Consider the following 13082-nt stretch of genomic DNA (forward strand, 5'->3'; position numbering starts at 1 on the left):
CTCCTTTCCACAGATGAGTTGTGCCAGTCCTTATGTGGAAGCAAAACACAGCCGGCTCTCCTCGACAGAGACCTCTCAGTCGCAATCCTCCCATGAGGAGTTTCGCCAGGAACTGACTGGGAGCAGTGTGGTGTCCCCCATTCGCAAGACAGCCAGTCAGCGCCGCTCCTGGCAGGATTTAATCGAGACGCCCCTGACGAGCTCAGGGTTACACTATCTTCAGACTCTGCCCCTGGAGGATTCCGTCTTCTCTGACTCCGCGGCCATCTCCCCAGAGCACAGGCGTCAGTCCACCCTTCCAACTCAGAAGTGCCACCTACAGGATCACTATGGGCCGTACCCCTTAGCTGAGAGCGAGAGGATGCAAGTGTTAAATGGAAACGGGGGCAAGCCTCGAAGTTTTACTCTGCCTCGAGATAGCGGGTTCAACCACTGCTGTCTGAACGCGCCGGTTAGTGCCTGTGACCCGCAGGATGACGTGCAGCCCACAGAGGTGGAGGAAGAGGAGGAGGAGGAGGATGAGGAAGGGGAGGCAGCAGGGGAAAACATAAGAGACAAAAGTAAGTATGCTGATGGAGATCCTCAGCCTGTATACACACATTCCTAACCTTTTCAAACTTCTTATTTTAAGAAAACAGAATTTTGTTTCCCTTTTTTCTTAAAATAATGGTTTTGCTGCTTAGGAAGTCAGGTATCCCTTGGTGTCCCACTTTCAGAACTTGAGTAACTTGGGGGGAAAAAAGATGAGTAATGAAGCCTACATCCCAGGACACCCACAGTTAGAGCAAATAATTTTTTTTTTTTTGCCCATCTGCCTTTTAAGGTTGATGGCATTCATTTGTTTTTCTGCCTCCTCTTATCCACTTTCTTTTCACTTGCATGCATCATCCCTTTGGTCCACAGTTGTTGCCCCCTGAGTTTGGGTTAAGAAGCTATAAATGCTTCAAGCAGGGTGTTAGCAGAACCTTGGTTGAATAAGTAAGTGAATACACATACACACACTCACACATACATACGTATATAACTTCCCTTTTCACCATGAGAAGATTGAAAGGAAAAATCCAAAAGAATTTTTCGAAGAAGAAATTTTACATAGCATTTCTGTCAACTTCAAATAGCAGAATCTGTTTCTAGAAACCAGTTTGCCAAAAGCATCCATTTACTTTCTTGGTATGTATGTTGATTGCAAAGCTCAATTTATGTGAATCAGCTCTTGAGAGAGAGACAAGTCATTAAGTAACCCTCTGATTGGCATTAAGAACATGTTTACTAGTTATCAAGTTATTTATCCAACATGCCATACCAAGCTTCTGTTTATAACTAATGTGATATACCAGTCCAGAAACCCGGGCTAGTTTAAGAGAAAGGCTATAACTCACTTATTTTACTTAGAAAGAAAATCTAGTTCTGGCTATAAAACTTGAATATAAAATACCCCCCAAAATAGTATAGAAGAAATAGTAGGAAATCTCTTTATTCAAAATGAAGTATGGGCCAATTAGTGCAGATGACCCAAGCCGGTGCTGATGAAACCACAGTTACTGCTTTGGTCCCACTAGGGCATTAGACTTCTCTTTTTAAAGGATACAAACAGACTGTGTCCTTTGGCCCATTTCACACAGTATGGAGACTTTGATTACAGGATATATTAGTGTAAGTTCTTCATCACAACTGGAAAAACAACTCAAAGCTCACAGGTTACCAGCAGGTCAGGAGCCTCATGTCAATTTGAAGCTTGGCTCATTTAAAATGAGGGTTACTTTGGAGATAATCGACAAGAAAATACAGTGGACCTTTTCTACTATCAAAATATGAGTTGCTTATAATAAAATTCATATGTTAAAGCAGTTTCCATGTAAAGCATATTTTAGCCATAATCTCCATGAGGAGCGTTATAAAAGGTATCCTGTTGGTTCAGGAAAGGTGGTTACCTGCCACGCCCTCACAACATTCACATCTCTTAGAAATTATAGAAGAGTCTTGTGGAGGAAAAATCTAGGAACCATGTCAGGCCTCTGTAGGAGTTCTGGCAAGCATGATAATATATTTTTAATATTAAGATAATTAGTATAAGTTGTTTTCTAAAACTTAACTAAGGATGAGTTAGAAACCTCCTTTCAACTGTTGTCCATGTGCTGCACAACTGCTACAACTAAGTATGTGAATGTGAAGTTTATTCAGCATTCTACAAACGCATTGGGGAAAATACTTCATCTCTGCCATTTTAAAATAAATTATGTTGAAATTAGGCACAACCCTCTGAAATAGAGAATCCTGTTCATGACACATTCCATCATTGCCACGGGTACAAGTCTTTGAGGCTGTCTTTTTCAACTGGCTAGATACTTAGCAGTTCCTCCTGGGCATTGTGTAGGGAGGACTAGAATGGAGAATACGTGTCCTAGGACCTGAAAGGCAAACCTAGCCCTGGGCTCGCCCTTCCTTCAGGCTCCACTAGCCCACAGAGCATCCCTAGTTAGATGGCGTTCGATTATTTTTTCTTCTAGTGTCTGTTTTTTGCTGTTTTGTTGATTGGATATATTTTTAGCCATACAGATGTACTCCCAAGTTGGTGGGTTTTTCCTTTAGGTTCCCGAATGAGTCAAGTGGGCAGTTATTCAATACTTTCCATCTTTTTCAGCAGGCTCTCTCTTTGTGGAATGATTGCGATAAGGCAGAACCACCCTAGAAGTGTGTCGGTAAACTTGGTATTATTGCCCATTCTGTCTTTGCGGTTCGATATCGTGGGGTAGTTTGCGTTATTTCAGTTGGATCTGTTTCACTAAAGGTAGCCGTGCACTATCTTGCAGGGCCCCATTTCTTTCTGGGTATTTTTCTATAATCTTGCCACTTGATGTCTCAGTGTCCTTTAAACCATCCTCAACAGGGCAGTACGTTTCATGCTTGCCTGCAAGATGCTTCTTAACTTAATGGAGTACATGTTCGCCTTCCCGATGATGGTTTTTCTGCATTACTGTTTCTAATATTTAGGAGTGTGCAATTTGATGAGCACCTCCTTTGGGAAATATCAGCTCTAAAATCAGTGTTTTCAAAAGAATCTTCAAGGTCTAGTTAAGGAGTGTCTTGTTCATGACTGCCCTGAGTCGGCCATTAGGTGTAAGTATTCCAGGCTGCTTATTCAAGTCAAGCTGTTTGGTGTTCTGTCAGGAGAGTCAAAATTATACATGGGAAAGAAGCTGTGGCCATCCCCTCAGCCTCACACTTACAGCGTGCCCTCCGCCCGGAGCTCTCACTGTGCTACCGCTCCGGTCAGCAGGCTGCCGTGCTTGTTAGAATCAAAGACCAGCAGCGGTGTGTTACTAACTGTCCTGCTCGAGGCCAGCAAGCGCTGTGACCTACTAAAGTGAATTTGCACTAATCAAGTACAGACCTGCAGAGCAAATAAGTTTCACGTCCCTAGCTCCAAACATTTTTCTCAGTTTGCCAAGAAATTAAAAATAGGAAGTACCAGGCACGTGAGCAGAAGGAGCCATGGGAGAAAATATGAAAATATAGCTTATCTTCAGCTTTAAGGGTGAAGAATTATGGCACCAACCAAACCCCTCTCGTGATCTATATTATATAGTGCTTATGAGTTTACAGAGCAATCTAAGAAGCAAGATGTACCTAAATCTGTGACCTAGATGTTTTTTCATTTTCTTCGTACAGGTGGAATTTGGCCCTGCTTACGAGGTGTAAATTTAGTCTTCTTTAGAGCATACTTCAATCTACGTTCTCATGGTTGAACTACCTTTTGTCTTATTTTTGAAATTCAATTCTTTAACTGAGTCATACTGTGATTTTTCTGAGGCTGAACTCATTTTAGTCTAAAGTGGATGGTACTAAAAGTACACAGATGAGACCTGTTGTGTTTTCCTTTGACAGAAAAGTCAGCTTGAATATTAATTATCCTGACCTACTTCACTGGCATTTGGGAGAAGACAACTAATTTCCTATTATCCCAATTAGCAGTTTCGAAGCTGACTGAGGTATAGGCCTTATAATACCTCAGTGAAATTAAATTATAAATTATGTCAGCCTACGCAGCTTTCAAGGAGTATAAATCATAAAAGTGTGGGACAAAATATAAAGATATTATATTTATTCTTTATTCAGAAATCATCTGCCATAACACTAAAATATGGTTTTGGTTAATGCAGCTTGAAGTCTGCTTCTAATAGTTCTCTTTCCTTTGCCATACTAAGCAGTTTAGATGAGGTTTTTGAAAGCTTTATCCCTTAATCCTGCTGATTTCCCTCTTGGCAGTTAAAAGAGTACTCTTTACTAGCCATGCATTCTTGGTGCCACCAAGTACTCAATGAGGTTATAGTGTGCTCTTTTTCATTGCCTTAGGGATAACCTATCAGCATTCTTACTTAATTTACACATTTATTAGCTTGGTCTTAGAAATCTAAAGCAAAACCTAGGGTTTTTTTTTTTTAGGGGGCTGAGGGTGGGGAAGATAAAATGTTACCTAGTAGCTACAGTACATATCAGGTTATCTGGCTAAGATATTTACTGATGCTTTCAAAATGAAGTCTGCCAAGAAATGTATTTTAAATTTATTTTTTTGAATCTAACATCCATTGCACACCATTGGTAACTTAAGAGCTGTACAAAATGTGCAGCTCAGTGCCCTAATATCTTAAATTATATAGGCAGAGAGGCTAGATAATGACTACCAATATCGTGCAGAAGAAGATAGATTAATCTTCTTCAGTTATTTTAAGGGTCTTAGAGTAATTTCCTGAAGAGTTTCTAAAAGCCATGAATTTTATTTTTAAGAACATTCATGTAGGAAGTATGTGGGCTAGGGGAAGATATTCCCAGGATATGAAACTGTGTTAAAGGAAAAAAAGGAGCAAGCTGAAAATAAAGAAAAATGTTGCAGCACTTTTTACTGTTTTATTTATTGTCTAGATAAATTATGTTCAAGCACGAAGAGTTTGGAAGAGCATCAATAATATCTTAAATTATAGTTCAGGTCTAAAGGGAATAGATGGAAAAGATATACAAGCAATGTGAATAAAAAGACATGCACCAAAAAGTCAGAGAAAGAATAGTAGAGAACCTTAAATATGTCACTTTTGTGAAGTTTAAGGGCACCATTCTTGGCTGGTTATGTAACAAGTATATATATTTTTTAAAAAACGGAAAAATCTAGAAAGCAGTAAACAAATATTCTTTTAATACTGTATTGTCTGATTTTGAAGAAAGATTGTTAGGGAGACAGAAAACACTGAAGACTGGATATAAAGTAGAATGTAGCTATAATTTCAATATTGGTTACAGGTTGGATTTTTAATCACACCTCCCTCGCTTTTTGGCTTAAATAATGAGGAAAAGCTAATTATCCAACTTACTGAAAGTTCAGAGGTGGGGTTGTTCTGGAGTAAATGTCATGGCTCTGCAGTGTCAGGACTCAGTTAACTTTTCTGTAATGCCAGCAGCTCTGAGCATCACTTCTCATAAGATAGCATCCAAAAGAGCCAAAGACCAGGCCCTATTCTTAGTCCTTTTTGTAAAATCAAAACTTCCTGGATCCTTCTGGCAGACTTGGCCCTAGATTTCATTGACCAAGGCTGCATCATATGCCCCTGCCTAAACAGCAAGGGAAATGGAATGATTATGAGTTTAGACTAACCTTGATTTGTTATTAAGATAACATGAAGAAAAGGAGTATACTAGACTGCCTATCATTACTATCTACATGAGCCTCTCTACTATTATGTATGTTATATCCTCAAATATATTTGTTCCAGTAATGTTTCACTCTTTCAGTGTGTATATGCAAACACACACTGCAGATCACATCATTTAAAAGTCTTGGCCCTAACGAAATGTTAGATAACAAAAGGGGGGTATATATTATATAACCCTGAAAATATAGCAAGTTAGATATAATTATTGTTGACCTTTGAAATGAATAAGCATGTTTTCCTATAAACACTAAGTGATCAGAGGTTAGAATACAGTCTCTGGAGACATTCCTCAGTTCACATCCTTGCTTTGTCACTTTACCACTTCCAAGTGGTATGACTGATCAAATTATTTAACACCTCTAGACCTCAATTGCTTCGTTGTTAAATGATGTGGTAACAGTACCTACCTTTTGAGGTTGTATGAGGATCAAATGAGGCAATGCCAGAAAGCACTTAAGTTTCCATTTCTGACACACTGTAAGTCTATCCAATAAATGTTTTATAATTATGTAATTTATGTAGATTTCATACAGATTTGGATTTAAGCAAAAAGGGCAATTACAGTACTTAAATAGTGAATCAGTCCTGGCAAACCTCACTAAATAACATTTACCTGACTACATGACCTAACTTTGTTAGGTCAAAATCTGCTGCCTATCGAAGGAAGTCTGGCTCCCTCAGAAGTCACTCATCACCTAGCTTCATCCTGATTCATTTGTAAAACGTGTTGAAATTGCAACTTGTACTTTAACGGATAGCCCGCATCAGCCAGGAAAATATTCTCAGAAGTTTTATAATAAATAATGAAGCCAGATTCAATTGGCAAAAGAATGAATTCTAGATGCTACAGAGTCATACCAGCAGAAGATGTGGACAGATAAGAGTTAAAGCTCACATAAAAGGATGACAACTCCTCACCAGTATAGGTAAGACAAGTTATGATTTACAGTTTGTTTTACCAAGAAAGATGATTAGATTCAGCCATACTGCTACTTGTTACTATTTTCACACATCAAAAAGGCAATTCACTTCCTTCAGATCAGTAGTAGCATATAGTCAGTTTCTCAGCAGAGTTTGTTCTAGCTCATTTTATGAAAACCTGTTCTAAGTTTAGACTCCTTTTACCTTGGTCACCCTTGCCAGAGAAAGCTGAAGGTCACAAATGCCTCCTTTTTTTCTCTCTACATATGAAGTCTACCACCTATGGTTACCAACTACTGGAAGATAGTAGGTTAAAACATAATAGGAATGCACCATAAAACATGTCTTGGAAGTTTTTAAACTTCCCCACATGTTTTTCTTTTATTGTTTAATTGAAAAGTAGTAACTTGCTTGTTGCTAAATAAACAAACTAATTAATTAAGAAACAGTGATGAAAGTGAAAAGCAACCCTCTCTCCTTCTTATTCTCCAGAGGTAACTTCTGTTAAAAGTTAAAGCTTTAAAAATTCTTGTATGAATTTGTTTTTCTCATATGTCTTTTTCCTGTAACTCAATGTGAGTAGCGAGGCGAGGTATGGTTTAGTTGGTTTCAGGTTAGTGTATTTCCTCAGAAATTTTTTTAACATCTTTATTGGAATATAATTGCTTTACATTGTTGTGTTAGTTTCTGCTGTATAACATTTTTTGATGTGACCTTAGTTTATAATATAAGCAGCAGTCTTGTGAGATTATTTACATACCACCTCAGAACCCAGCCCCAATCCCAACATATATCACCCTAGAAGATGCAACAGTTACCTGTTGACTATTTCAAAAATTATGGAAGGAGAAATGTGAGAAAGAAGAAATGGCAATGGCTGTATATGCACGCTTACACCCTGCACACACACACTCATAGTCATGTGTCAGAAGCTTCATGCCTACCTGCCTAATGCCTTAGTGCTCTATGACTTTTGCCCACCCTCCTTTATGGTGGTCTTCCAGTAATGTCAACTTATCCCAAAGCTCTGTGATGAAAACAGCTAAGCCAGAGCCAACTAGCTAAAAAACATAACAAGTCTAGCCTTCAAAAGCCAGAATGTAGAACTCAGAGATGGGCTTCAGAACCACTGTGTCCGGTGGTCAGAGTTTTTTCACACATGACTTTGGCTTTAAACCTTTTACTAAAGCATCTCCCTTACTTCTTTTTTCCAGCGTTCTCACTAGTTCCATTCTTCTGGCCTCCCAGACTTTCTTATGTTTAGCCATAGGCACCTTAGACCTAATATTTGGTCTTAATAGCTCAATCTATTACACTCTGAAATTTTTCCTTTAATGTGAAAATATTCTCATTAATATAACATCTAATAAGGGAAAGGTATCTATTACTATGTATTTTAAATGCAAAAGTGACAGTTGGTCATTAAAATTTTTTTAATATTTAAACCTCATCTTTGAGAACTTCTAGAAGGTTCTTGTCTCAGGTATGTACTATGACAATTTCATATATACTTGTTTCTATTACAAACACAAAGTATACCAATAAAATCAACTTTCTAGGCTATTTCACAGAAACCGTAGAGTATTTGAAAATAAGAGTGACAGTTATTAAACTCATGGATTCATTTCACAGCTATAAATTCTTTAACATTCTTAGTCATGGATTCCCTAATATTTCAATATCTACATTTAGCCCACTAAAATGTAAACTAAACCTCCATTTTGTACTTTTAGTTTGCTGTTATCAATACATACTCTAATTAGTTCTAAGCATGGATTCATTCAAGAGACATTTGAATAAATTCATTCAAGAGACATTTACTGTTTATTTACTATGTGCCAGGTACTATGCTAAGAGTATATCTAGCTCTTCCATAAGTCTACTTACAACAAAAATTTGTAAATAATCTTTGAAAAATAAGAAAAATCTTTCTGATAACATAAAACAGAGCAAATAATTCAAAGTATGCAGCTTCTTTCTTACGTTGTGCCAATAATTTCCCCTAATAACCAATTGATAATATTATAAAAATGATTCTTTGAGAGATAGCACAAGGTATTCTATGTTCACCTTAAGGTACTTATCACTTATACAAAATTTATAAAACTGGTTAGAATCGGATGAGATCACTTTTAGAGCTACTTCTGATTTGGCTCATTCCTTAAACATTATGGTTGGGGCAGATACATCCTGGTTACTCAGATATGCTGATTAACTCAAATCAGATGCCTAAAAATCCCCATTGATTTCTATAAAATTAGGAAGTATTTTCTCAATCATCAAAGAAATATCAATCTATGATCAGTATAACATTATATATAGGCCATGATATTATACTGACTTTATACTGACCACAAGATAAATATTTATTTGATGATTGAGAAGATGCTTCCCAATTTTATAGTACAGCTAATATGGAATTTGATTATCAGAAAAACCTATCATTAACCAAATACAGAAAATTATACTGTATTTTGAAAGTCTATTTTAGGGAAATTTGAACCTTAACATTTTAAACAGAGTTTTTCACTTTCTTCCACATTTATAATACCATATCTTCCATGATTTGAATCTGATATATTTATTGTGCTATTTCTCTTTTGATAAATTATCTGTAGAGTTTATTGACTTAATACCCAAGATCTATTCACTTAAGACCTCTGAATTTTCTCATCCATGACTTTATTGGTTCTTTTCTCTTAATATTTTCCTTAAATTGTTGTTGTTGTTGCCCTGATTTTGAGTCTATTCTGTAACCTTATGAAGTGGGTATTTTAAAGCAGTCATTCACTTTAGGATTCTTGGTGAGAAAAAATAGCCCATAACTTCAATACCACTAAACTTAAACTTTACTCCTTTTCCTCTAGCATCTCTGTTGTTTTCTCCTTGTTCTTTAACAATGCCAACAAACAGGGGTTTTCATGCCTTTTCTAAAAAGAACAGGGAGGAGGGACAGCTTGGTATCAGTGTGGCTGCAATATGACTCACTGCCAACTCTGACAGTAAGCCCAACCCTCACTTTGTATTCTATTGTCTTATACCCTATGTGGTTGCTGGGCAGCCATCTCTTGATTTTAACATCCTGGCTTCTAAGACTCATGATAATCTTTTATTAACCTAATTAGAAGGATTGCGCCTCAGCACTGGAGGTAGGAAAGATGTTTACCATTCCAAAAATAATTCTGTTTGAATGTTGAATATCTTTGCTGAATCATTAAGTGAAAAGTTAGCTTTAACTTTGAAATCTTCTTTAAATGTATAACACCTTTTTTTGTTTGTTTGTGTTACTGTGAGTAGTGTCTCTCTGGTAAATGCTATAAAACCCATTTTAAATGCTTTATATTAAGGTAAAGATTTCATTTAACAATAGGTAAATTGTTTTTTATTGGAGTAAGCATATAACATGTGCCACACTATGTGTAAATATGCATAATAATTAGCTATCGCACCATAGAAATTAGAGTTTTAAATAATCCGTCCTCCCACCCAATACGGAAATACCTTTTACTCACTTGAAGAATTGTTATTGAGACTCTGCTTGAATGTTTTAGGGACTTAGAGCTTAGTGCCCCCAAAGACAGGGCATTCCATGTTGGACAGCTCTAGTTTAAAAGGTGTTCCTTGTAGTAATATAAAAGCTGACATAAATTTTCTACTCAGTTGTCAATCTTGACATTGAAAATTGGAAAAATACAGAGCAAGGATTTGAAAGGCTGACATGTGTGGAACAGGGATGAGATAGTCTTTGAAGTTCCAGAGGACATAATGGGTACAGGGAGGCTGATTTTAGATTGATATGAGGGAGAACATTCCAATGGTTGCATTTACCCATGACTGTAATAACTGGTCTTTGTCTGTTTAGAAGGCTCCCCGTTACTCAGTGTTTAAGAAGGGGCTGAGGGGCCTCCCTGGTGGCGCAGTGGTTGAGAGTCCGCCTGCCGATGCAGGGGATACGGGTTCGTGCCCCGGTCTGGGAGGATCCCATATGCCGCGGAGCGGCTGGGCCCGTGAGCCATGGCTGCTGGGCCTGCGCGTCCGGAGCCTGTGCTCCGCAACGGGAGAGGCCACAACAGTGAGAGGCCCGCGTACCACAAAAAAAAAAAAAAAAAAAAAAAAAAAAGAAGGGGCTGAAAACCAGCTACCAATCAGGGCTTCCTGAGCCAGCGGGACAGTTAAACATGATGGCTTCTTCTAACTCTAAGGTTTTTATGGTTCTCTTCAGCATAATGGCCTCACCTTTGCTGTCTTGTGTGCTCTGCACATTGTACGTGTTCAAAACTATACAATGGAATTGTGTTATCAAACATAATTTATGTTGCCTCATCTCTGAGCTGAATGCATATAATCACGTTAACTTTATAACCTGCGGCATAAGTTCTAGATAATTCATGATCCTGGTTACCCACATCTGTACACCTTGTTTCTCTTTAGTGTCTGCAGGCCAAGTGTACTGGAACTGTTACAGTGATCTAGACAACATATTTTTGTGGAATCAACTCACTGTTGATTCATATAATGCTTTTATTGTTACCAATATGTTACCAAGTTGTAAGTTAGCATCCCACACTTATTTATTTTTTAACCTAAATGCAACTATTTATATTTCTTTCTGTTAAAGTTTTAACTTCTCAGCTTTTCACCCAGCAATATTCAATCCTGTTAAGAAAGTTTGGACTCTCAGTTTTATTATCCATGATACTAATCATTCCTCCTGTTGTTGAATAACCCTCCAAAGTTCTAAGTATCCTTTCTATGTTTTTAACTGCTTCACTGAATAAGGAAAGAACATTTGTAACAAAACATTTTAAAGAAGAAAGGAGCAAGGACAGAGCTGTGAAGCATTTAGTCTGAAATTTTACATACATTAATTTCTTTCAGTCATTCAACATCCTTATCTGGATCCAGCTAATAGTAATGTCACTAAGTCCACTTTACAGCACTTTATTCATAAAGATACTATCCAAACTTTCATCATATGCAAAGCATACTGCCCTTGGCTTTCCGCTTGTCTCCCAACCTAGAGATACTGTCCAGGAAAAAAAGCCAGTTTAAAATGCTTCGTTTTTATTGAATCCATGTTGGTCCTTCAAATGAAATTAAAAAATGATACTCCTCCCAATAATAATCTATTCTAAAACTTTACCATGTATTTATATCAGGTTTATCACTGTGTTCTCTGAAGAACCCATGCAGGGTTTTGTTTGTTTGGATAGGAGAACTCTCTCTTTAAGCAATGTCTCAAGGCATTCTGACGGTGGCCCTGAGATAATTTCCAAAAAGTTCATTCAGTTCCTAAGATTATTCTACTAGTTCAAAGAGACCACAAAATGGGTCTTTTGATAAGATAGTCCCTTATCTCAAGAAGCATGTCTTTTAAATTTCCTAGTGTAAAGACTTTTCTCCTTGCAGGAAACACCTAAAATATCATTGAAGTCATATACTTCCACTTTCCTTTGTCATTCTTTTTTCTTTAAAAAAAATTTTTTTAAGCTCTGTCTTCAGCTTTTTCACAGTCCTCAGCTGAACATTTGCCTTCCTGGCACTCTTCTTACAAGCAATTGATATTATTTTCCACTCGTTCATTTATAGTAGCCTCTTCCATCTTTTATAGAAATTCTCCTTAAAGCTTTTTCTAAGGAATGTCCTTGTAACTGTCTTGACTGGAGCTGCATCTCCTTTCCTTCTCTCATTGGGACAGTTTATGTTTGTATTACTAGAATTGCATTTTTTAAAACTACCGATCATTCAACATTTATATTTGCCTGTCTAAAGTTTTAAAATCATATTTCTTATCATCTAGGGTCCATATCCGACTGTGTGTTTTCTCTCCTCACCACTAGAAAACACAAAAACAATTAAGCTTCTTCTAGTTCCCTTCATGTCTAGAGTGCCACTTAGTTCTTCCCTGTTGTTCAGTGTTAGATTCTAAATAGATTTTACTCATTTCTTTATATTTTTGAGACATGAAATTACCAGGGCTTTAATGCACTCAGCAATTACAAGTATTAATCTCGTTTTTATTGAATTAAATCCTATAGTTAGTAAACTGGTGACAAGCAAAAGATATTGGAGCTCAGGTTATACTGTTTCATATTTTTTCCTCTTCAGAAGGTTTCATAGAAGCTGATCACCAGTTTTTTTATTCTGCAAATAATTGGAAAACCGGAGCTATAAAAATTAGGTTACTTTATTAGGACAGTTTGCAAGATTTTTAATCTTTTGTTCTTACATCATTCAGTCAATACCAGAATGTGCCAGGATAGAGTATTAGAACCACACAGACAGTGGCCATTTATAGAATCCTAGGAAGAGTAAGTAAATAAGAATACCAGAGATTTCTAGTAACTTATTTTTTTAGCCCAGAGTCCTATCCCTGATCAGCCATATTGCTTGGTCAGCTGCAATCAGTGGTTCCTGAGAATTAGCATTTATACACTGTAACTAAGTCACATCTTCTAT

The 13082-nt window shown here is 37.1% G+C and overlaps 1 protein-coding gene across 4 annotated transcripts in view; it reads left to right on the plus strand.

Moving 5' to 3' along the window:
• CNKSR2 (connector enhancer of kinase suppressor of Ras 2) overlaps positions 1 to 13082 on the plus strand; it is a gene marked incomplete at both ends in the record, with an annotated part of 259781 nt that overhangs the window by 220360 nt on the left and 26339 nt on the right. For all 4 annotated transcript variants that reach the window (XM_079727709.1, XM_079727710.1, XM_079727711.1 and 1 more), the window contains one exon: positions 14 to 560. In XM_079727709.1, coding sequence (XP_079583835.1) covers positions 14 to 560 — 547 coding nt within the window. The remainder of the gene's footprint in view (positions 1 to 13; positions 561 to 13082) is intronic.

The sequence above is a fragment of the Hyperoodon ampullatus genome, assembly GCF_949752795.1.
Source record: "Hyperoodon ampullatus genome assembly, chromosome: X".
Taxonomy (NCBI): domain Eukaryota; kingdom Metazoa; phylum Chordata; class Mammalia; order Artiodactyla; family Ziphiidae; genus Hyperoodon; species Hyperoodon ampullatus.